This window comes from Delphinapterus leucas, chromosome 21 (genome assembly GCF_059928025.1).
Source record: "Delphinapterus leucas isolate spDelLeu-1000000601 "Yukka" chromosome 21, BTC_Dleu_Yukka2, whole genome shotgun sequence".
In the NCBI taxonomy this organism is placed as follows: Eukaryota; Metazoa; Chordata; class Mammalia; order Artiodactyla; family Monodontidae; genus Delphinapterus; species Delphinapterus leucas.
In genome coordinates, this window is record NC_143149.1 from 11443820 (window position 1) to 11467162 (window position 23343).

The following is a 23343-nucleotide window of genomic DNA, read 5'->3' on the forward strand; positions in this document are numbered from 1 at the left end:
AAGTTACAACCTGCTCTTGCTGGGAGAGGGGGACGGCACAGGCAGGAGGCCGGCGGTTCACTGAGCTCCTGTGGTGACACAGAGCTGCCTTCCTGGACCCAAGCACCTTGCTCTTTTTTGTTTGTTTTTGAGCACAGTGGAAATTAAGCAAAAAAGAGACTTTTAATCTCTAAATTGATTTTTAGGACTATGTTTGCAGTAGGCATGGGGGCGCGCGCATGGGTGCGCGCGCACACACACACACACAGAGGCACAAGGCGCCTTTCAACAAACCAAAGCTGACAGATGCTTTTTAAAAATGATGTTTTACTGTGTTCCTACCCTGAAAAAAATAACCTTTCATTTATGTTCTGCTTTTAACGTGAATCCCTAAGTAGGTTTGGCCAGTTAGAATTAAGTCCCTATTTGTAGGAAACCGGCAGGCAGTTCATGGGGTACCCAGCTCCTTCATAGCCCTGGAGGCTCAGAGAACTGAGAATCCAGTGGCTACACATTTCTTTTGGTCTAAAATAGCTGGTAATTTGTATTTAAGTAAACTACGAGCTCCGTTTGTGATAGGAGCCCCATGTGACTGCACAGGAGCGGGTCCATCGTCCCTTTGAAAAGCAGAGGCACTGATCACTGGGGCTGGTGGGGGTCTGGGCAGGCAAGTCCACGCTGACAGCTTGTTTGCTTCAGAGCATGATGTTCAGACGTTCCGTGGTCTTAACTCCCTGCGTTGCCTCAAATGCTGGGAGAAAGTGAAATTCACCAAGGAACCCTCCAGCAGTATTGGTTGGTAGAAAGTATTGTTTTCATTCTGTTTGTTACACATTGCTCTTTTAAAGCCGATTTTGAAAAATTAAAATCACATTATTTTTAAAAAGACTATGCTTTAAATTGTGGCAACTGAAAGTATTAGACATGTATATTTATCAGCAAAATTATTTTAATCTGAGGTACCTGGATATTTGGAATCCGTTAAGACTTACTAGTTAAACTTCTCATTGAAGACACATCTCCCGCTTTTGCTGTTGGGATGCCCGTCCTGACAGCTCTTTGAGATCATCTGTTCTTGTGCCTGTTGACAAGACACTTGATAATTATCTCACGGATCATGGATAATAGGACGTAAAACCTGCATCTCCTCTCAGAGCAGTTTTGTTCCCGTGATAACGTTTATTACAAGTCGTAGGGGTGGGATTGATGGAGCACATGTGCTGCCGGGGGTGGGAGCCTGCAGAGATGCCTGGAGAAGGTGTGTTTTTGCTTGTGAGGTTTTTAACACACATGAGTGTGAGATGGAAATCATGCTGCCTCTTGGGTTTACGAGATGCTTAACCCCATTTAGCTTAGGAGGATAAAAGTTCTCTTTGTTTTAGTTTTTGAACTACTATGCTCAATTTTAAATTTAAAACTTAGGAAAATTGTCTTTCCCATTTGATGAAGTGTGAACTGTGCAGACCCTCTGGCCTTTATGAATTAGCACATCTGAATCCGTGTCACTGTTCTGCCCACAGTCACCCTCCAAATATTAATCTTGGGATTTAAGCGTAGAGTATGACACTTTTATATTTAAGTTGTACTTTATGAACATTTGCTTTGAATTTTGAGTGCACAGCCTGTGTTCCCCCGATCTTAGATGGTGCGTGCTGTGCGTGCTGAGCCCCCTCCCCGTGGTGCAGCCGCGGGCCCTCAGAAGCACATGGACATGTGGTGCGTCCTCCTTCCCCATGGGCACGCCCGGTGCTCATGGGGCTGGTTCCCGCTCTGCTTCTCTGTCTGATGTGGGCCCTTGTGTCTGCAGTGGCCAAGACGGTCCTCCCTCGAGCAGCCGTGGTTGTTCAGCCAAGGACGGATGTGACTGGATTTGTGTTCAGAACGGGGACGCACCCTCCTCCTGGACACAGGCTCTTTGGAGACATGCCGACCCCAGGGCACAGGCAGAGGGGGAGCAGATGAGCCTGGAGCAGCTCCTGGTGCCGGCAAGAGCCTGGAGCAGCTCCTGGTGCCAGCAAGTAGCCACATGCTCTCAGAAGGCGGGGTGGGGGGGGCATCAGGCGGGCAGCGCAGGGGCTGGCGGGCCGACAGTGCCCCAGGCCAGGCCATGGGCGCAGGGTGAGTGGGGAAAAACAGTTCAGTTTTGCTTTGTTAAAATACCAGGCGCTGCGGGCCATTGGGTGGGCTTGCCTGCTGTTGGCAGTGGGGTCTGGATCTCAGGCGAGCTGGAGGACGTTTCAGCTTTTGTCTCAGGCTGAGACAGGAGTGGGAAGGGAGAGAGGCCGGGAGTGAGGAAGTGAGAGCCCCGTCATCCACTCCTGTGTCGTCTCTGTAGCACACCTGTGTTGTCAGTCTTGCAGCCCACTTGCAGCCCGTAAAGTGTTTCTGCCCACTTTACGGAGGGAAACAGTGAGACTCAGAAAGACCTAGGAGTGGCAGAACTGTGGCTTAACCCAGTTGAACCCAACTCCTGGAGGGATCCCTGTTGGGTATTGTGGGAGAGGGGAGGAGCTCTGCGTGGGGAGACCTGCAGGTTCGCCCTTGTGCTCTGAGCCTCCTGCTGACCGAGAACCTCCTCTCCTCTCAGGGTCACGAAACTTTGCTTCCTGGTAACGAGGTTGAGGCGGCAAGTATTGAGCCCTTGAGTCTTGTGCTAGATTTAGTTTTTAAAATGTCAGTGGGGACACTACAGGGCCTGGCAGCCCTGAGCAGGGTCCCATAGTCAGGAGACATGGAGAGGGGCCCTGTCCCTGGCAGGGCTGCCTCTGGTGGGGCGTTGGCTGGGATGATGTTTGAACCCCAGCTCTTGCCACCCTTCCCTATCGGGGAGGCCCAGAGCCCGAAGCAAGACCCGGCCAGGCCCCGTGGGTCGGCGGGGGAGCCTGGGTGGCAGATGAGGCCGCCCTCGGACCACAGCCCTCAGACCCAGGCCCCTTATAAGGGCGCTCTCAGCTTCCAGAGCCAGGTGTGAGGCAAGCTTGTCGCCCCCAGACCCCACCCAAGTTGGGTTCTGGCCCCCGGGACCTCAGCACTGGAGCGCTCAGCCTGGGGCTAGGGCTGAATCTTGTCCCTGAGGAAGGACCACATGTCCTAAACCTCCCAACAGGCTGAGGCCCCTGCAGCGGTCGTGCGGGGACACCGCAAAGCCAGCGAGTGGAGAACCAAAGGGCCTCGAGAGCCAGAGGCTTTGCAGACACGCCGCCAGGTAGCTAGCTCCTTGGTGAAAACCCCTATTAATTAGGCTGTAAATACAATTTATTTACGCAGCCCGTTGAATTCAGTGAAAGTGCCACGGGCTTTTGTTCTTTTCCTTGCCCCTACACACTACCAATGTCTCAGCTCAGGATCCACGACAGAAAGCCTAGGCGGTGAGTTCCTGGCCAACCTGCTGTGTGCCGCGCCCTTGCTGCCTGTAGTCAGGGCACCTGTTCAAGCAAAATGGTCAGGTGCCCAATCCACTTCAGTGTTCCCTGGAGAAGGGGGCCTTCTGGGGGCCTGGCTTGCACTGGTTTCTCCCCGGGATTGCTGTGTTTTTATGTCGGGTTCTTCGGGCTGTGTGGCTGCTCAGCTGTGGTGCAGGCACTGCTTGGTGATGACCTGTGTCAGGTTTTCCTGTAGTGTTGTTGTGTGTTGAGATACACACGTGTGTGCAGAAGCTTCGGCTCAGAGATGACCTCAGCTGGACGCCCATGACAGCCGCCGCCAGCCCAGGCGAGTCTCAGGCTCCGAGCTTCCCCAAGTTTGTTTTAGAGCAGGGTGCCCAGTTAGGATTTTACCTTGATATTTGTTCTAGTTCATAAAAATGCTGACTTGTTGATAGTTTGTAGGTAAAGTTTATTTTATCTGCCTTTGGTTTCCCCTGGAAATTGCCACCCAGTCTTCTGGAATAGAGTGTTTTCCCCTCTGCCATTTAAGGAAATGCACAGGACAGTTCAATTTCTAACGGAAACTTGGAACCTACCCTCTGGACGTGTCTTTGAGCGCCGGTCTAACGGAACAGCCTGTCTCCCCGTGACGCACGCACTGCCCGGGGCTGTCTGCAGAGGCCTTGGGAATATTCTGAGCCGGGCCCTGCGCTGTTCAACCAGGCAGAGGTGGGGGTTGGAGTCCAGCATTTCCGGGACCCGAGACCGTAAATGAGGGCATCGTCGCCAGAGACAGTTTCTTCCATCCAGGGCCTCCTGGCCAAGCGGGCAGCCAGCCATCAGGCCACCGGGCCAGCGGGCGGGTGGCATCAGGACCCCGTGCTCCTCCCAGGCGCCCGGCCAAGCACTGCCTGGGCTTGAATAGTTTTCTGAGAAGGCCTTTCGTGTTTTTAGACCCAAGTTGTGTTTTTTCCAACTAGTACCAGTTGGAGGGGGTTATTTCTGCTGCGAGGGCTGTCTGAGCACATGATGAAATGAGGAGTGGTCTGCGTCTTTAGGGTTGTGCCTCCCACGTGGGGACAGGACCCTGCCCTCTGTGACCCACAAGCCACTCAGTGGCCCCTTCAGACCTCCCCTCTCACGTCACCGCATCCTCAGTGGCCCAAACGTACATCCTCCACCTCATCATCTGAAGAACTCAAACCCTCCTCCGGGGTCCCGATTTCTGCCCCACGGTGCTTGGATACTCCAGAGCAGCTCTCTCTCTTTGCTGATTTGTTTCTGAATTTAATGAGGTTAAAACAGGTCCATTGGGTGAACCTTTTCTCCTCACCTTTTCTAGGATGCTGTTTTGAGATTGTACCTGTTCGTTGTTCACACTTAAATCAGGACAGAAATATTTATTCATTGTGGCAGCTCTTCCCCTCCAGTTAGATCAGAATGTAAACTAAAATAAACCAAATGAAGACTCTGCACACCCTTGTGAGAACCTAGCCGGCTGTGCTGGTCCCCGGCGGGTGCCCTGGAGGGAGCAGCCGGGGCTGCCTGGGGCCTGCCCAGCGTATCTGCTGTGAACTGACGTGGACCCAGCCTGTCTGGGGCTGCGCTGGGGCCCAGGACCTCAAACCCTGATTCTCAAAACACCTCGCAGTCTGTGCTTTATACATACATTCAACCAGAGACAAGGTGAGGGAAGAACAGAACTGTGAGCCCAAGTGCGGCCCCCAGGTGTGAGCACAGGTGTGAGCGGCTCCTACCTGTGCTCACACCTGTGGGGGCATCCAGTGCTGGGGGGCGGCATCCTTTCAGGGGACAGTGATGAGGGGTCCTCTGATGGGGATGGTGCTGGGGGTCCCCTGAGGGGGACAGTGCTTGGGGGTCCCCTGATGGGGATGGTGCTGGGGGTCCTCTGAGGGAGATGGTGCTGGGGGTCCTCTGATGGGGATGGTGCTGGGGGTCTTTTGAGGGGGACGGTGCTGGAGGGTCTTGGGGGGACAACCCCAGTGGTGTCCTGTAGGGGGGCAGTCCTGAGGTAGTGATGTCGTGATATGTCTTCGTTTTCTATAAAATCCATTTGCAATTTAAATAAAACTGCCATCAGTAATTCTTTTCCTTTCTTTTGCAAATTGATGCCTCTGTAGTGTTTGTTGGAAAAGTGCTGAAGAAACTGTATCCTGAGGTTCCACGTGGCCAAGAGAAGAGGGCCCCAGTGAGTCCAGCCTGCAGAAACCCACCTGAGAAAGTGGCTCCTGAGAGAGTGAAGGGCAGGGGCATCCCCCCCATGACAGGTGAGGGCGGGTCCCTGGACATTCCCCAGGAAGCACATGCCTGGCCTCAGGCCACTGGGGTGTCACCTCAGGGGACGGGCAGGTGTCGTTCTGCTCACGCTCTGGGAGGACAGTTACTTCACTTGGGGAGGGAAGAAGCCAGCATCGGTGCCCCCAGCTGGGGACGAGGTCAAGTCCGCCATTGGTGTTGAGTTCATCTACATGCTGTTCCCGGTTGCAGAGACTGGACCCTGCTGCCTGGTCTCTCATCTGCCCTGTCACCCTGCCCCAGTCCCTGTCCATCCAGGACACGCTCCTGACGTCTCTCCTGTTTTAGTCTCCTGTCCATTGCTGTTCACAGATGTCTGTCCAAGATCCTCACACAGTGAGGTGGTCGGCCGTGGAGGCTCCTCTCACTCTGGTTCCCCATCAATGCAGCGGTGTTGCCCAGCAAGGGGCCACTAAGTGGGACACACGGAAAGAGGCCAGGCGAGGTGGGGGCAGCCCTGGCTGCAGCCCCTAGTGCCCAGGTGGACGTGAGAGGGCAGAGTTCCCAGCACCCTTTCTCAGGTCAGTTCCGTTTCTCTTTGGCAGTGGCCCCTCACGGGGCTCTGTCCTGGAGTGATTCTGTTCCTGAGCGCTGGTCTGTCCTGCTGGCCTGGCCCGGTAACCTTATGTCCACAAATCCTGACCCTCCCTGGACCAGATCTCAGCGGCAGGCCCGACAAGCCCAGGGCATGCCTGCTGCCCACAGGCTGGATCTCCAGAAATAATCGTGCCCACGCCTGTTTCACCCATGAGATGGCCAATGCCTGCGGACGAGGGGAAAGCGTTCCCCCCCAGAATGGGGGGCTGCACAAGCTTGTCCTTCAGGATGAACCTGGGGCTGCCGAGTTCCCTTTCTGTGTCCTCATGTGCCTCGGTGTGGTTGGGATGCTCTGACCCCCGTGTAGCATCCCCCCAGGACCACCACTCTCTGGCGCACCTGCTGCTGTTCTGACAGAGAGCCTGCCAGGTGTAGGGTGGACTCCCACCCCTGGAGTCACACTAAGGAATGGTGGCTACTATTTAATGCTGTTTTACCTTTCAAAGACCATACTGTCGTGGGCTGAATTGTATCCTCCGTAATTCATACGCTGGAGCCCTGACCGCAAGATGTTGACTGTGTTTGGAGACGGGGCCTTTGAAGAGGTGATTGAGTGAAACGAGGCCATTAGGGTGGGTCCTAGTCCAATGTGACTGGTGAGATCAGGAAGAGATCAGGACCCGGACACACACAGCAGGATGACTGCATGAGGACACGGGGAGAAGACAGCCATCCACACACCAAGGAGACAGGCCTCGGAAACCAGCCCTGTGACACCTCCATCTCGGACATCCAGCCTCCAGAACCAGGAGAGAAGGAACACCTGTGCTCAAGCCCCCACCTGTGATGCTGCCCAGAAAACCAACGTGACACCCATTCCACCTGCGAAGGACGCACGTGGTTTTGAATAAGCACAGCACAGCTTAGCAAGGTGGGAACCGTAGGGAAGACGTGCCGCCTACGTGAGGAGCAGGCGTCCCTGGGCGTTCCTGGTTTTCTGTCCAAGTTTGACTGAACCAATGTTTTTAGTCTTTTTAAAAGTTTTGTTTTTAGGGTTTATTTGCATTTTCTTCCCTCTTCTAACTTGACGGTTTTAACAGTGATTATTCACAATAATCTGGGTGGTGTCTTTCCACGGAAGCTCCAGGTTCAGTCATGTCATTTCAGCAGGCGGCTGTGAGGTGCTGTTGTTGTTCAGTATGAAGATGTTGAACTAAAAATCAAGATGCTGATGTAAAGTTGGTTCAGAATGTACGATTACGTGAAATGACCCGTACGGAAGGTTGAGAAGCTTGTTCCATGGAGCAGATGCCTGGTGTGAGTGGATGAGGGGGCCCTGAGCATGGGGAGCCTCCATCACGTCCGCCGGGAGCTGGGGGTGGGCCTGAGCTGTGATGGGCAGTGGGGCACCCATGGTGCTGACTGGTGATCACACCGTGGTGGCTGGTGCCAGCGGCTTTGTGGCACAGTCGGAGGATAGGACAGGATGGACACCAGTGCCCGGATGGAGTTGGCCCAGCCAGCATGGTGATGGGGCCAGAGGAGAGGTCCCACGAGGACCGCAGGTCAGGTTTCGGCCCGTGTTCTCGGTGGACCTCTCCACCCATGTGATTTCTCAGACTGCAGGCTCTGCGTGTGGTGCTCGCTGTCTAAGGCAGTGCAGTGTGCCTTGCGCAGTGTAGACTGGCCACCTGCCGTGGCCTAAACTAAGGAGGAGTGTTTAATGAGGATGTGGTGTGACCAGGGCAGTCTCACTGGGTCCTAGAGGGGCGTCCAGTTGCTGCATTTCTGCACACCCCACGCTTTCTCCCCTTCCAGAGCACCCTCTGGCCGCCAAGCATCCTGGAAGGGGGAGGGGTCTGGTGGGCAGGACCCCCACACCCTTTCTCATGGCTTCAGGCAACAAATAGAGGAGGCATTTCTGATAGTTTTAGTATTTCACAGATGCAAATGAGCCTAACTTATATGCCCTTTTCTGAAAACTCCATACAACATGCAGCAACTTTTTTTTTTTTTTTTTTTTGCGGTACACGGGCCTCTCACTGTTGTGGCCTCTTCCGTTGTGGAGCACAGGCTCCGGACGCTCAGGCTCAGCAGCCATGGCTCACAGGCCTAGCCGCTCCGCGGCATGTGGGATCTTCCCGGACCAGGGCACAAACCCGTGTCCCCTGCATCGTCAGGCGGACTCTCAACCACTGCGCCACCAGAGAAGCCCTATTTTTTAAAGATAAAATTCATTTAATCTAAAGTTTACCATAACCATTTCAAAATGTACAGTTCAGTGATTCTTAGTATACTCACAATGTTATGTAACCATCACCAATAATTCCAGAACATTCTTTTCACCCCAAAAGAAACCCATATCCATTACAGTCATCCCCATTCATGCCTCCCTGCTTTCTGTCTCTACAGATTTGTGTATTCTGGACATTTTGCCTGAGTGGAATTGCATAATAGGTGACCTTTTGTGTCTGCTTCTGTCACTTAGCATGTTTTCCAGGTTCATCTGAATTGTAACGAGTATCAGTGCTTCATTTCTTTTTGTTGCTGAATAATATTCCATTCCGTGGATATACCACATTTTGTTTATCTCTTCATTGATAGATAGATATTTGGGTTATTTCTACTTTTAGGCTTTTATCAATAACGCCACTTTGAACATCCCTGCACAAGTGCTTGTGTGGACATGTGTTTTCAGTTCTCTTGGATATAAACCTAGAAGTGGAATTGCTGGGTCATGTGGTACTCCTATGTTTAACATTTTGAGGAACAGCCAAACTGTTTTCCACAGCAGCTGCACCATTCTTCATCACACCAGCCATGCGGGGGGAGGGGGGGTCCAGTTTCTCCACACCCTTGCCAACACTTGCTATTTTCTGTTTTCTTACCCTACTAGGATAACCATCCTAGTAGATGTGAGATTGCACCTCACTGTGGTTCTGATTCCCATTTCCCTGATGACTGGTGATGTTGAGTGTCTTCTCATGTGTGTGTTGGACATTTGTGTATCTTTTTTAGAGAAATGTGTATATAAGTCCTTGGCCCATATTGTAATTGGATTGCTTGTCTTTTTGCTGCTGAGTTGTAAGAGGTGGTCATAATCTGGACACAAGAGCTTTATCAGATATATGATTTGCAAATATTTTCTCCCATTCCATGGGTTAGCCTTTCACTTCCTTGATGGTGTCTTGAAGTATAAAATATTTTAATTTTGATTAAGTCCATTATATCTGTTTCTTCTTCTGTTGCCTGTGTTTTTGGTGTCATATTTAAAAAACTGTTGCCAAATCCAAGGCCACAAATTTTACATCTAAGGTTTCTTCTGAGTTTTATAGTTTTAGCTCTTACATTTAAGTAATTTATCCATTTTGAGTTAATGTTTGAATATGGTGTGAGGTAGGGTTCCAGATTCATTCCTTTGTCTGGATATCCAGTCATTCTAGCACCACTTGTTGCAGAGACTGTCCTTTCTCCACTTGGCACCCTTGTCAAAAATCAATTGGCCAGGGCTTCCCTGGTGGCGCAGTGGTTGGGAGTCCGCCTACCAATGCAGGAGACACGGGTTTGTGCCCCGGTCCGGGAAGATCCCACATGCCGCAGAGCAGCTGGGCCCGTGAGCCATGGCTGCTGAGCCTGCGTGTCCAGAGCCTGTGCTCCGCAACGGGAGAGGCCACAACAGTGAGAGGCCTGCGTACCGAAAAAAAAACAAAAACAAAAACAAAAAATATCAATTGGCCATAGATGTTTGGGTTTATTTCTGGGCTCTCAATTCTGTTCCATTGGTCTCTATGTCTGTCATTATGCCAGTACCACACTGTTTTAATTACTGTAGCTTTGTAATAAGTTTTGAAATCAGAGTTAAGAGTCTTCTAACTTCGTTGTTTTTCAAGATTGTTTTAGCTATTCGGGGTCCCTCACAATTCCATATGAATTTTAGGATCAGCTTGTCCATTTCTGGAAGGAAAAAAAAAGGGAAGTTGGAATTTTGATACAAATTGCACTGAATTTGCAGAACACTCTGAGGATTAGTGCCATCTTAACAATATTAAGTTATTCAATCCATGAATTTCGTCTAGCTTTCCATTTAAGTCATTTTTAATTTCTTTTAACAATGCTTTGTAGTTTTCATTATAAATTTTATACTTAAAAATTTATTCCAAAGTATTTTATTCTTTTTGATACTATTGTAAATGGAATTTTTTTTCTTTTTGGATTATTAATTGCTAGTATATGGGAATACTAATAAATGCTTTGACCTTGCATTCGGCAGTGGTTTCTTAAATATGGAAATATAGATTTTTGTATGTTGGTCTTGTATCCTACAACTTTGCCAAACTTAATAGCTCTAACAGTTTTTTTGTGTGTATGTGGATTTTTCAGGGTTTTCTATATACAAGATCTTATCTGTGAGAAGAGATGTTTTACTTCTTCCTGTTCAGTCTGGATGCCTTTTACTTCCTTTCTTTCTTGACTAATTGCCTTGTCTAGTACTTTCAGTATAATGTTGAAATGAAGTGGCAAGAATGTGAATTGTAATCATTCCTAATCTTAGAGGGAAGCAGCCAGGCTTTCTCAATGGAGTATAATGTCAGCCGTGTGTTTTTCATGCTTTCTCTATTGAGTGTAGTGCCAGCTGTGGGTTTTTCATGCATGCTCTTTGTCATTTGAAGTTCCCTCTAGCCCTAGTTTCTTGAGTGTTTTTTAATCCTGAAAGAGCAACATATTTTTTGAAGCAATATGTCTTGGGAATTTTGAAGAAAAAACAATTCATTTGCAGCTAGAAAAAGAGAAATCTTGGCTAAAGACAAAACAATGAAATCACAATCAAATAGACAAATACAAGTTGTGTGCAGGTCATATGAAACATTCTGTAAAGGTCATCTGAGAATTTGCTTGAAGGCTTGATGCTTGTGGAGGACGCAGTTTGGCGATAAGCAGAGCTGCAGGTGTGTCCAAGTCTTTTCAGTGTTGGAAGAAGCAGCCAAATGAGGAAAGGGGCCTTTGTCAGTCAGTCCTTGGATGAGGTTGAGAAAATGTTCTTTGTACAGTTAGGACACAGCATGGTGATTCTGATAACTATTTGTTCACTTTACAAAAGTGCGTCTGTTTGTTTGTTTGTTAGTTTCAAAAGGGCATTGGTGATTCCATTTGTTCTTAAAGATGAGGGCATGATCTGTAAACGGCCACAACAATCGGTGTGTATGCATTTTGATGAATTTCCGTCACCCAAGAGCCCATGTTGGACCCTTATCTTTTGTTATTGCTTTATATCTGTATATATTTTAAAGAGCCAGGTAATCCCAGAAGAATTATAAAAAACAGCCTTGTGCCCCGAGCTCCGTGACACAAACACACCGATCGTGAAGGCTGCGGCTGTCCCAAGGGTGGCTTGGTGGCGGTGCCCTGGTGGAGGGTGCGCGTGTCTGCTTGTGGGCAGGGGGCCATGTGGACAGGCACAATGCAGGGGGAGTCAGAGGTTAGGCATGAAATCAAGCTCAAGTGGGTGTCCTGCAAATCAGACCCAGAGCCAGAAAGGGTGAGAATTATGAACCTCGGATCTCAGCCAGCTGATCAACGAGAGGAGAGCTGATTAAGTCGCCTCTTCTGAAGCCTCACGGCCAGCCCGGTGTTCCTAGGGAGAAGGTGGCCTCTGTCAGCAGTGAAGGGGGTCCTGACATGCCTTGTCCAGATCCCCAAGCCTCACCCTGCGAGCCCGATGTGTGGGCGAGGGGATGCTGTGGCCCTGCTGAGCCCCGAGCCCTAAGCAGTGAAACACAGCATCTGACTGCCGTGCAGCGATGAGCCATCTTCTACCAGAAGAGACAAGGGAAACCCGGGCCGGGAAGCTGCGCTCTGCGCCTGGCCACCCTGACACAGACAGCAGATCGCCTTCCTCAGCCTGCAGGCTTGGCCTCAGATGAGTGTGTGCTCGGCATGGGAGCAGTGGGAAGAGCTCTGCCCTCAGGTGCATCCTTGCCCTTCATAACAGGAGTCAGATCCTGCCTCGGGTGCACGGCGCCGCCTGTATTCATCCTGATACTTAAGTGAGCAGTAGTGTTTCCAAGTTCTGTTAGCTGATTAAAAGCTCCCAAAAGTATTCTGTGAAAAATGATCAAATGTTGATGTCACCCGACAGGGGATGGTCTGCCTGGAAGCAAGTCCCTGCTCTGCCCTTCATCCTGGCGGTAACGTCCCTGCTCTGCCCTTGATCCTGGCAGTAACGACACAGTCGTTAATCAACCGGATGGATCAGATTAACATAAGAACTACATTCTTGCCCCTTAGTTTCACAAAAGTGAAGTATATTGATGGCAGAAGAATTTGAAAATGTTCCAAAGCTTTTACAATTTAAATGTCTCTCAACCACACGTTCTATGTGCATTAGTGATTTTGCTCAGTCCTTGTCGTTGTTTTTAAAGTAAAATATTCATTTTTCTGAGAAAGACTAATTGGGATATCCACTTGTGTTGGATAAAGGTTACTTTGCCATATCTTGAATGAGAACATGAAGATTAGAGCGTCGATCCTGCCCAGTGTTGAGAGCATGGCAGCAGCACCGGAAGCTGCCTCTCCGGACGGTACAGCTCAGCAGGTCCACTTCCAGGAATTTGTTTGGAGGAACCCTGTGGTCAGTGGTGCAAAGTTATGTACAGTCAGGATGGTCATAGCAGCTGCTTGTAATAGTGAAAATTTAGAATCAACCTCCATGTGCAAAATTTAGGACAGTGGTTAAATTATAGTTAAATTTGCCAATAACGTGGAATATCATGTAGCCTTTAAGAGTATGTAAGATTAAATGTATCTTAATATTTTATCATATTCACTTTTGAATGATATTATACATATAATATATACATGTATAATGATGCGTGATCCCATTAAGGCATGTGTGTGTCTGTGTGTGGCGTGATCCCATTAAGACGTGTGTGTGTCTGTGTGTGGGTGTGAACAGACACACACACTGCATACATATTGTTAGCATATAGAGAGAAAAAGGTCCAGAAGGTTATGCACCAAAATGTTGAGATTCGTGTTGTGGTCGTGAGGGGTGTGTTACGTGGAGTCTTTTTATTTTCTGCTTCTTATTCATGAATTAGTTATGTTTTTATACCATATTATAAAACCCCAGAAGTTTACATAATAAGTAACAATGTGAATTTAAATAATCATAGCTCACCCCTTGTCCCTGTCTGGGTGTAGAGCTTAGTGGCTCTGCTAGCAAAATGCTTGGCTGACTGACATCAGTATTTACGGCTCTGGCTACCCATCTTCAGTGAACGTGGCTGGAGAAGCTGCTCGGCAAGTAGACGTCTGATGACATCTGTCCCTGCTTCTTCCTACAGGTGGTGACACTCGTGTCCAGCCTGCGCGACGGCTCTACACCGTGGGCCTGCCTCCTGAGGGGTGGGTTCCCCCTCCGCCGGAGGCCCCCAGCTGCTCGAGTCCTGAGAGCTCCTCCAGCGGCGAAGACATAGGAGGTAAGACCGCTGACAGCCTTCGGGGTCTTCCAGGGTCGTGACTGCATCTGAACTTTAACGGGGCTGAGCGTCTCACTGCTGTGTGGTCTGCAGTTGTCAGAGATGCCTGTAAGATCCACAGCAGGAAAAGCTCAGGGTGGGAGGAGACTTAAGGCTGGAATGTGATCACAGCCCCATTTGTTAGCAAGTTAGGGGAAGTCTGGCATTAATACATCCAAATGTGAAAGTGCTTCTCTTGTTAAGTAGGACTTTTTTTCTTAATTTTCCAATTTTTTCAAAATTTCTGAGATTGTATATCAACTTTGTAATGATGAAATAACTTATGTTGCATCTCTTGTGGAAAATTGAATGATGATATTTGCTTTTGCTGTTGGATGTTTTGTGAGTGAAGGAAGATCAAGGGTCAGGTGCTCTGGGGGGGGGTGCAGAGGCTGCACGTTACATTCTTACTGTAAAAAGTCAAATGGTAGTTTTTTCCCCTTTTAATTCATCATTTCGGAACTTCCTTAAGAGGAATTTGGAATTTTCCCCAGTTGATTTTTAACAAGTAAAAACTAAGAAACTCTGTACCATAAACCTTAACTTGAATATCAAGAAAATATGATTTTCTAGTAGATTGGTCTTTCTGACTTCCTAATTGAAGCGTCAGAAACCATAAAACCAAAAATGGGATAGCTAAGCAGTAATATAGTCATCTATTCAAGCCCTGTTGAAAATCTTTGGAATATAATTATTGGATAAATAGATTATTTCATTCAGAAATTAAGCTATGTTCTTATAAAGATAAATTACTTTGGTGACATACTCCGTTGTGTACTTAGTATATTCAATGAAAAAATGCGGACTCATTCCGGGGCTGTTGCCCACAGTGAGCTCTGCTGCCCATGCCTCCCGGGCGGGTCTTTGGGCAGCATCCCAGCCGAGAACCTTCTGGGTGCCCTTGACTGAATGCATTGCCGAGCTAGAAGGACGTCCTTCCAGGAGATGGGAAAGCGTCTCAGCAGCTGGACACACGTCCCTGTGGTAGTCACTCGTCCTGGCCCTCAAGTCCCAGTGCCACCGCCTCCAGGAAGGCATGGGGGTGGCCTGGCGCCGCTCTGCTCTAGCAGGTGAGCAATGGTCAGGGCGAAGCAGAGAGATGGGGAATCGGTGCCTAGGACATATCCCTCTAATTACCATGGTAACCTGCACATCCCCGGCGACTTTCATTGTACCTTTGGCTCCAGCAGGTCCCAGGTTACATTTCTGCAGTTGCTTCTTGGCAGACCATCCTGTTCATGTCCCTCTTTCTGTCCTTTGGTTCCCGGGAGCACACAGGTTCCAAGGACCTTCTCCCAGAGGCTGTGGTCAAGGAAGGTGTGGTGGGCCACCATCTCCCTCAAAGGAGAGACTGGACTGGGAAGGAAGGTTGGGATCTCCTTGCAGGACATTAGCTCCATCCCTGAGGTCACAGGGTGACATGTCCACCTTGCTCTGCCGTTCTGACTCCAGCTTCTGCCCTGACCCCACACCTGAACCCCACTGCTGCCCCAGCCCCATGTGTGTCTGTCCCACAGCAGGCGGGCCTGGGCTCCTCAATGACCTCCCAGTGGCCACATGGCTCTCCCCCGCTGGGGACAGGTCTCAGCTTTAAGAAGTGGTCCTTTCTCTCAAGAGGCCCTGTGAGCTCAGTTCCATAAGTCAACATCACTGAAAACGTTGACCCAGGTTTTCAGAAGAGCTTTGAATAACTCCTTCATGCACTTCTGGCTGGGAAGTTGATATCTTTCTATCTTGAACACTTGTAACTCATCTCCAATGTTTCAGTTCACTTTTCTTACTGTTTCTCTAATATTTTTCCCCTTTGTGAACCCATTTGACAAGGTGGGCCGCTTCAGGGGTCTGAAGTGAGAAAGTGGAAGGAAGTGTGATGATACTGTTTAAAATGAGAGATCTGGTCTTCTCTGGTGACGCAGTGGTTAAGAATCCACCTGCCAGTGCAGGGGACACGGGTTCGAGCCCTGGCCTGGGAAGATCCCACATGCCGCGGGGCAACTAAGCCGGGGCACCACAACTACTGAGCCTGCGCTCTAGAGCCCACGAGCCACAACTACCGAGCCTGCGCGCGTAGAGCCCGTGCTCCGCAACAAGAGAAGCCACTGCAATGAGAAGCCGCGCACCACAACTAGAGAAAGCCCGTGCACAGCAACAAAGACCCAATGCAGAAATCAATCTTAATCAATCAATCTGCCAAAAAGTTTTTTAAAAACTTAAAAAATAAAATGAGAGACCCTTCAGAGAGGCGTGAGAGGCCACCGTGCTCAGCCGGGAGGCATGTGTTGGGGGTCGTTAGGGCTCGATAGGGGGCTGGGACAGGAAGAGGGACGCCTGAGCCGGGACTGGCGGGGCGTGAGGCGTGCAGACCCACAAGGCTGAGAGCGGGAGGGCTCCTCAGTCTTAGTGGTGGCACTGAAAGCAAAGAGAGCGTGAGGACTGGAGTCGGAAAAGAAGGAAAAGTCCAGAGGTGACTGTGTCCACTGTTGATGGCCATTTGAATGCCCAGCACCAATAAGCCAGTTCAGTAGTGACTCCTCAAGAAGTTGGGAATGAAGAGGCTTCCCGGTCGGCCGCCCCGTCTGCGGCCGCCGAGTCCTGCGTCCCCTCCCTCAGCCCGTGCGGGGCGGCAGGTCTGGTGGCACCCAAGGCTGACCCCTCCTCACCTCAGGGCCTGGTCCGGTCGCCCCGCCCGGTACTGCTCTCAGTGGGTGTCGTGCCTGGGCAGGGAGACTGGGGCTGATGGTGCACGGCACCCTTCCAGGTGGTCTCGGTTCTCACCCGCTGCAGGTGACGGTGACAAGTGCTGGGTCCCGGCTGAAGGAGGGTGCCGGCTGCCCACCTCCCCTCTGCCCCGGCTCCCCTGACATGGACTGAGAGCAGGAGTGACTTTTTTTTTTTTGGATAAATTTGAATTCATAATTTTTTTTAAATTTATTTTTGGCCGCGTTGGGTCTTCGTTGCTGCACACAGGCTTTCTCTAGCTGCGGTGAGCGGGAGCTGCTCTTCCTTGCGGTGCACGAGCTCTATGCGCGCAGGCTCAGTAGTTGTGGCACACGGGCTTAGTTGCTCCGCGGCATGTGAGATCTTCCCAGACCAGGGCTCGAACCCGTGTCCCCTGCATTGGCAGGCGGATTCTTAACCACTGCGCCACCAGGGAAGCCCAGGAGTAACATTTTTAAAGGCTGTGAAAATCCTTTGTGAACTCTGCAGCTGTGCAAATCTAAACTGTTGTTCCAAGCATTGTCTCACGTGCTCCAGTTACAAAGAAATTCGCATTTCATATGAGGCATCTCTTCTGATTTTGATGTTGGCAGCTTCCACCTGGGTCTGCAGGGGCTCCTTCCCAGGCACACCGGGGTCTTCACACCTGCCGCCTGCCCATGGCGCTGCTCAGTCTGTCCGGGACCCTGTGCAGGGCTGACAGTCCTGTGGACGCTCCTCTGTGTGAGCTCCTGGTGACAGCACCGTGTGGGGACTGGTGCCGTCGACTCACAGGTTGACAAACTTGTCTTCTTCATACTTACACTGGACTGAGAACCCACATTGAGAACTGGGTGCAATTCTGCATTTCCCTGTTAAGACTGGTTTTCTTTTGATGTGAAACTGTTTTATTCCAATAACTGATGTGTTTTAACTGTAACTGAAATTACTCTTTCCATTTCTCTTGTGAATGTCTGGTCTTCTCCAGCAAGTCCCCCCTTTAACCTCTGTGGACCTTCATTGCTTTCCTGTCCCTTCCAGTAGGAATGGTCTGTACTTAGCCAGCCTCCTGGTCTATCGATTTTGTAACAAAATTTGTCCTTCACATTTGCATCTCTATGGCTCATTTACCATTTTCACGGGCTTCCTTCTGCCCCTTCACCTTTAATAGCTGAACCAAGAATTCAGCCTTTCAACAGAGAGCAGTAAGCCACCCACGTCCCTTTAGAAACAGAATTGTGACTATGGTCTCAGCATTTCAGCGTTGGCTCTGGCAGTGAGCCTTGAGCAGCGCTGCCCCATGTCTTGCATGCGCGTTGTTGAGAACGTAGGTGATCTTGGCGAGTGACAGGTCAGGTGCACTTACCTGGTTTGAAACCTGCTTTTCACAGCCACCACTTTCTACACCATCATCTTCTCCTCTTTTCCTTAATTAAGTATTCTTGCTAGCTGTCCTTCTCTGCCTCCCCTTTCCAGCTTTCAGTGTCTCATCTCTTATCAGCAGGCGCTTGTCCCTGGAGCCGGACCCCGTGCAGCCAAAGGTGCGTCCCTCCTCTGCGGGCACTTGCATGCTGCCGTCATAGCGGCTTTGCAGAGGTCCTTTTTTCATAATGAAAAGGCAGGAGTTCCTGCCTGCCACTGACAGCAGGTGAAGTTCTGGAACCTCTACACAGAAACTTTACATTTACACATTTTACACAGAAATAAGAACCTCAGTTTGTTTTATAAACTAAAAAACAGGCCAGCCTCTAGGAAAGAGGGCCTTTTCTTCTCTGTTACTCCAACCTTTTTTTTTTTTTCAAAGAAGAATATTTTGTTTTTCTTGACCACAGAAACACTTATTATAGAAAAGTCAAGCATTACAGAAAACGCACAGGAAGTAAAACATCACCTAAGGCCACCAGGCTGAGACCCTCAGTAAACATCTTTTGAAACCTCTCCCCTGTGCATGTTGTATATGCATGCGCAGATTTTATAAAAGTTGTACCATATTATATATACTGCCTTATAAACCACTTTCCACACTTAATGTATTATGGAGGTTTTTTCACATTTCAGTGCATATAGATATATCATTTTTTAAAAGTAGCTGAAATCTATTTTATGAAAGCAACTTGTTTATAACTAGGCTCCCCTCCCCTGCACTGAAAGACATCCAGAACTTTGCCTGGTGCTCGATAAGCACTTTGCACATGAACATCATTGTACATACATGGTACATACATGCAGTAGTCTGATTACTTCCTGAATATAAACTCTTTGAAGTGGAAATATTAAGTGTAAGAGTACATGTGTTTCTAAATTTGAAGACATAATAACAAACTGTCTTTCAGAAAGCTGTTCCAATTTTCATTCCTGAAGGCAGTCTAAGGAAATTCCCTTTCTTCCATTGCCTGGACATTTTCAATCTTTTAAATTTTAGCTAATTGTTTGGACAACATATATCTTACATTTTGAGAAAACTGTGTGTTAGGGAAATTCTTTCTAAGCCTAAGAGCCTAAATGACAGGTTTGACTGTGAAGAAATTTAAACTTTCTTTATGGCAAAGGGCACTATAAATAAGGTTCAGAAGCAAAGGACAGAATAGGAGATGATCTTTGCACATTCCACAATAGATGAAAGTTAGCTTCCTTACCATATAACAAGATATTACAAATCAATAAGAAAAGAAAAGATCACCCCAGTAGAATGAGCAGAACAGATGGCGACACCCAGAGGGACAAATAATACTCACAAGCACCCTTGTATGGCTCCTGTTTTTATATATATATATATATATATATATATATATATTTTTTTTTTTTTTTTTTTTTTTTTTTTTTTTTGCGGTACGCGGGCCTCTCACTGTTGCGGCCTCTCCCGTTGCGGAGCACAGGCTCCAGACGCGCAGGCTCAGCAGCCATGGCTCACGGGCCCAGCCGCTCCGCGGCACATGGGATCTTCCCGGACCGGGGCACGAACCCCTGTCCCCTGCATCGGCAGGTGGACTCTCAACCACTGCACCACCAGGGAAGCCCCTTTATATTTTTATATGATATGTTTGAGCCATCTGAGATATATTTTGTTAGAACAAGGTGTACATCCATTTTTTAAAAAATAGATTTTCCTTTTTAAATCCTGCACTTTTTCTTCAGTTACCTGTTACTTTTCCTTGGTGGTTTCGAAGCCATGTATGTGCTGGACCACGTTCCACATCCACGGCTCTCTTCCCGGCTTCTGCTCACTCGTCTTCCCCGACCTGCATTCCTCAGCGGCTGCCCCGCTGGCTCGTGGGCTGGATGGGCCTTCACCATGGGGGCTTCCTCGTGCCTCTTTGCAGGCCGTTGGGTAGATGCAGCGTCCATCCCTGTCAGCAGGACAGCTGGGGATCCCTGCCCTCATCTGCACCTTCCCTGGGGCCACATGGGCATTACAGAGCCGCGCGGAGCTGAAGGGCCATTCCAGGGGTCATGGGGCGCCCACGGAGGGGGCACTGCACCTGGGTCGGAGAAACGCGACCCATCTGGTTTCTTTCTTCTTTTTCCAGAAGAGCTTCTTAGTCGTGAATGAGTGATTCCCACGTTTACCGATCTGTACATCGATCCGTTATTAATGTCTTATATAACTATTTACATTTCTTTGTGACCTTTTCCAGTATTGATCTCTGGATTTCATGATGGCACCACTGTTTGGTTTTTTTTTTTTTTTGGCTATCATAACATACTTTATGAACTTTTTGCAGACAGCCAAGTTTGATGAGGGCTGAGACTCTGTAATTAGGTCATCTCCGCGTTTCAGGAGCCACCTCCACAGAGTTCCCCGACCTGCATGTGCTGGGCTCCCCTGGTAAACGTCACCACCAGGAGGGCTCCCACGCCCTAGAAGGTGAACACCTGGGCAGAGTCTGGAATGCACGGCTTTCTTCTCCTTCCGCTGCCACAGCCCCACGCCACCTGTGAGGGTGCCCGGCCTCCTCCACACTCTGCCCTTTGCTCCTTCAGCTGCCGCTCCAAGAGAGCACAGTTAGGCCAGAATTCACTCCTTGAAGTCACTTCCTCCTGTCCCCGTCCCCGTCCCAGGGCCTCCAGGGCTGTGGGCTCGAGACTCAGCACCGTCTCGGGGTGCTCTGACCCAGGTGCCACCCTGGACCTGAGAATACTGGCCGGCTCCACAGTCCAGGGATGCACTGCGGGCTGGTCCCGCTGCACTGTCAGAGCTGTGTGTGAGCTCTTCCCAATGTCCTTGTTCTCCTTGTGAGAACGCGGGGGAAGCCTGGTCAGACGCCTGGTCACTTCCCTCGCTGCCGGCTGGTCGTCTGCTTTCCTCTTCCCTGGGCTGCGTCCCTGCAACAAAGTACACTCAACACCTGAAGCATTTAATAATTGCACACACCTGGAACTACTTCCTCTCTTTGTGCCTTTTCCAGAATTTATGTCTGTATTGAAGATACCTGCCTTTTTATAACTGAGTATAACATATCTATGATGCTATACGTTACTTTAGTTGTTGTAACAGTTATGTTCATTTCTTGCTGGGTGCCAGCAATCTGGCATCTGTTTTTGGATCTGTGGTTTCAGTGACTGAGAGGTGCCCCTGCCCCTGTCCCTCCGGGTGTCTTTCTTTTTTTTTTTTTTTTTTGCGATACGCAGGCCTCTCACTGCTGTGGCCTCTCCCGTTGCGGAGCACAGGCTCCGGGCACGCAGGCTCAGCGGCCATGGCTCACGGGCCCAGCCGCTCCGCGGCATGTGGGATCTTCCCGGACCGGGGCATGAACCCGTGTGCCCTGCATCGGCAGGCGGACTCTCAACCACTGCGCCACCAGGGAAGCCCTTCCGGGTGTCTTTCTTACACACTCCCCACGGCTTGCTGTCTGGGCTGTTTCCCTGTTTTTCCTTGCTGGGATCTTGTTTTGGACCTTCCTCTGCAGATGTCTTCCTTTTCCAGATTTCCTATGAAACCTGACTTGCCTTTGGTTTTCATTCCTTCGCTAAGGTCTGTGGCGCAATTCCCCGGCGCGTCACCGTCACCGCGGTGTCTCACTCTCAGGGTCCTCGGGGCCCCGCCTGTTCGGTGACTTTCTCGCTTACAGCTGCCCGCTCCAATGCTGTTTATAACGGGAAGGGAGACCCCCCGTCTGTCTGGCTCCCATCAGAGGGTGCAGTGGGGCACTGGCGGGGCGGGGAGTCAGTTTGGGACACTGAGCCCCTCTGCCTGGTGCCTCTGCCTCTGTCAGGGCTCATTCAGGCTCGTCGCGTCGCTCTGGATCTCCTCCTGTGACCTCTGCCCCTGCCTGCTGAAGTAGCCCAGGGGTTCCCGTCTGCTCCTTCCATTCATGTTCTCGCGAGTCGGCCCTGCTGGGGCCCAGCTCTGTGCTGGTCGGTGCGTGGGCTCCCGTTCACTGACCTCACACACGTCGCCTGTGTCCGTCTAAGACCTGCCACACTTGCTGTCACCCCCTTTGTTGATCTGCTCCCCCCTCCAGCCAGCCGGGCGGGATCGGGTCGGGTAAGGCTCCGGCTTCCTTCTAGCCTCTGCCCCCTGCTCGGTCCCTCTAGTGTGGGGACCTCTCCTCCACCCACATCCTTCCCTCCGCATGTCCTCTCTTGGCCTCCTTTACCCCGCCCCCCACCATGACACAGAAGTGCCCCCTCCCTTTGCCTTCCATCCAGTATCTGGTTATTTCTGTAACTTTCTTGCTTTTGCATCCTCACCTCCAGCCCCTGGGGGACGGAGCTCCGACTTGGCAGATGGCAGAGTGAGAGTGAAGGGCCCTGGGTTTGCAGCCCCACTGTTGACTGTGGGCGCCGTCTTCCTTACTTCCCTGAGCCTCAGTTTCCTTGGCCACCTGATGGGGTAATAATCCTGCACTAGCACACCACACGCTTGCTGTGCCAATTAGATTGGGTTTGTGCAAAGCTTGTGCAAACATGAGCGCTGCCAGCTCTTAATTCCCTGAGGCACCGGCGCCTGCTGGTGTTAAGTCTTCAGTCAATATTTGATGAACCAAGTTGTGTAATTATTTATAAAAACAGCCTGCAAATAAGGAGCAGTCGTCTCTCCTCGCATAATCACAGGTGGTTGACTGTATTGACGTGGTTTTGTGTTCAGATCAAGTCATTTTGATGGAAAGCTATTACGATTAGTATTCTAATAGCAAGCTCTGGTTGAAATAGTTACTAACTTCATGTTAACTTCTGGAAGCATGAGCTAAATGCACAGTTCTAACGTGGCTTCGTTGTGAGTCAGCCATCCTTTCAATGAGTTTTGACAGCTTTAGGCCGCAGTTCTAAGGCAGATCCATCTTCAGATCTCACTGGCTCTGTTTGGGCTGAAGAAACCCTGATGCGTGATTTCTCTGAGCTTCCCAGGTGCAGAGCACAGCAGGCACTCTAGCTTGTTTGACTAATAAGGTGCAGTTTTCACCAGAGGCCACCGGAGTCAAGGTAGAGTCCTAGGCAGGCTCTCAGCAGAGATTCTCTGACCGGCGCCACGTTCCATACACATACTCTCTCAAGGGCACAGCAAAGCCAGACTCGAGTTAGCAGGCTTTCATTCTTGTCCCGGTGATTTATTGAAACGAGACTTAAGACATGTAATTGTGTGAAAGCCTTTCCTTTCTCACAGGTTACTTGGGGGCATGTGAGGGACATTAGAGGTGGTGTCATTCTGAACCACTCTTTTCTCTCAGTGAGTCGAGAACCCTCACTTAGACCAGCTGCCTCTGCCATGCACTGTCAACAATGTGACATAAAAGGCTAGACACGGAAGAGAGCTCATGCGTTCTTAGAGCACCTAAAAAGGCCTAGATTGTTTCTAGAAGACTAGAACTATTTTGTACGCTCATGTTTTTGTTTCTTTGGCATCTTATTGGCACACACACCTGATACCCTGGATTCCTCTCAGTCACAGTGGAGTGAGCTTGCATAGCTTTAGATGTATGATTGACCAAGGA

At 49.9% G+C, this 23343-nt stretch overlaps 1 protein-coding gene across 3 annotated transcripts in view; it reads left to right on the forward strand.

Moving 5' to 3' along the window:
- Positions 1 to 23343, forward strand: part of ERICH1 (glutamate rich 1) — a 56190-nt gene that overhangs the window by 9033 nt on the left and 23814 nt on the right. For all 3 annotated transcript variants that reach the window (XM_022570890.3, XM_089903624.1, XM_022570889.3), the window contains exons 2-3: positions 5486 to 5632; positions 13541 to 13675. In XM_022570890.3, coding sequence (XP_022426598.1) covers positions 5486 to 5632; positions 13541 to 13675 — 282 coding nt within the window. The remainder of the gene's footprint in view (positions 1 to 5485; positions 5633 to 13540; positions 13676 to 23343) is intronic.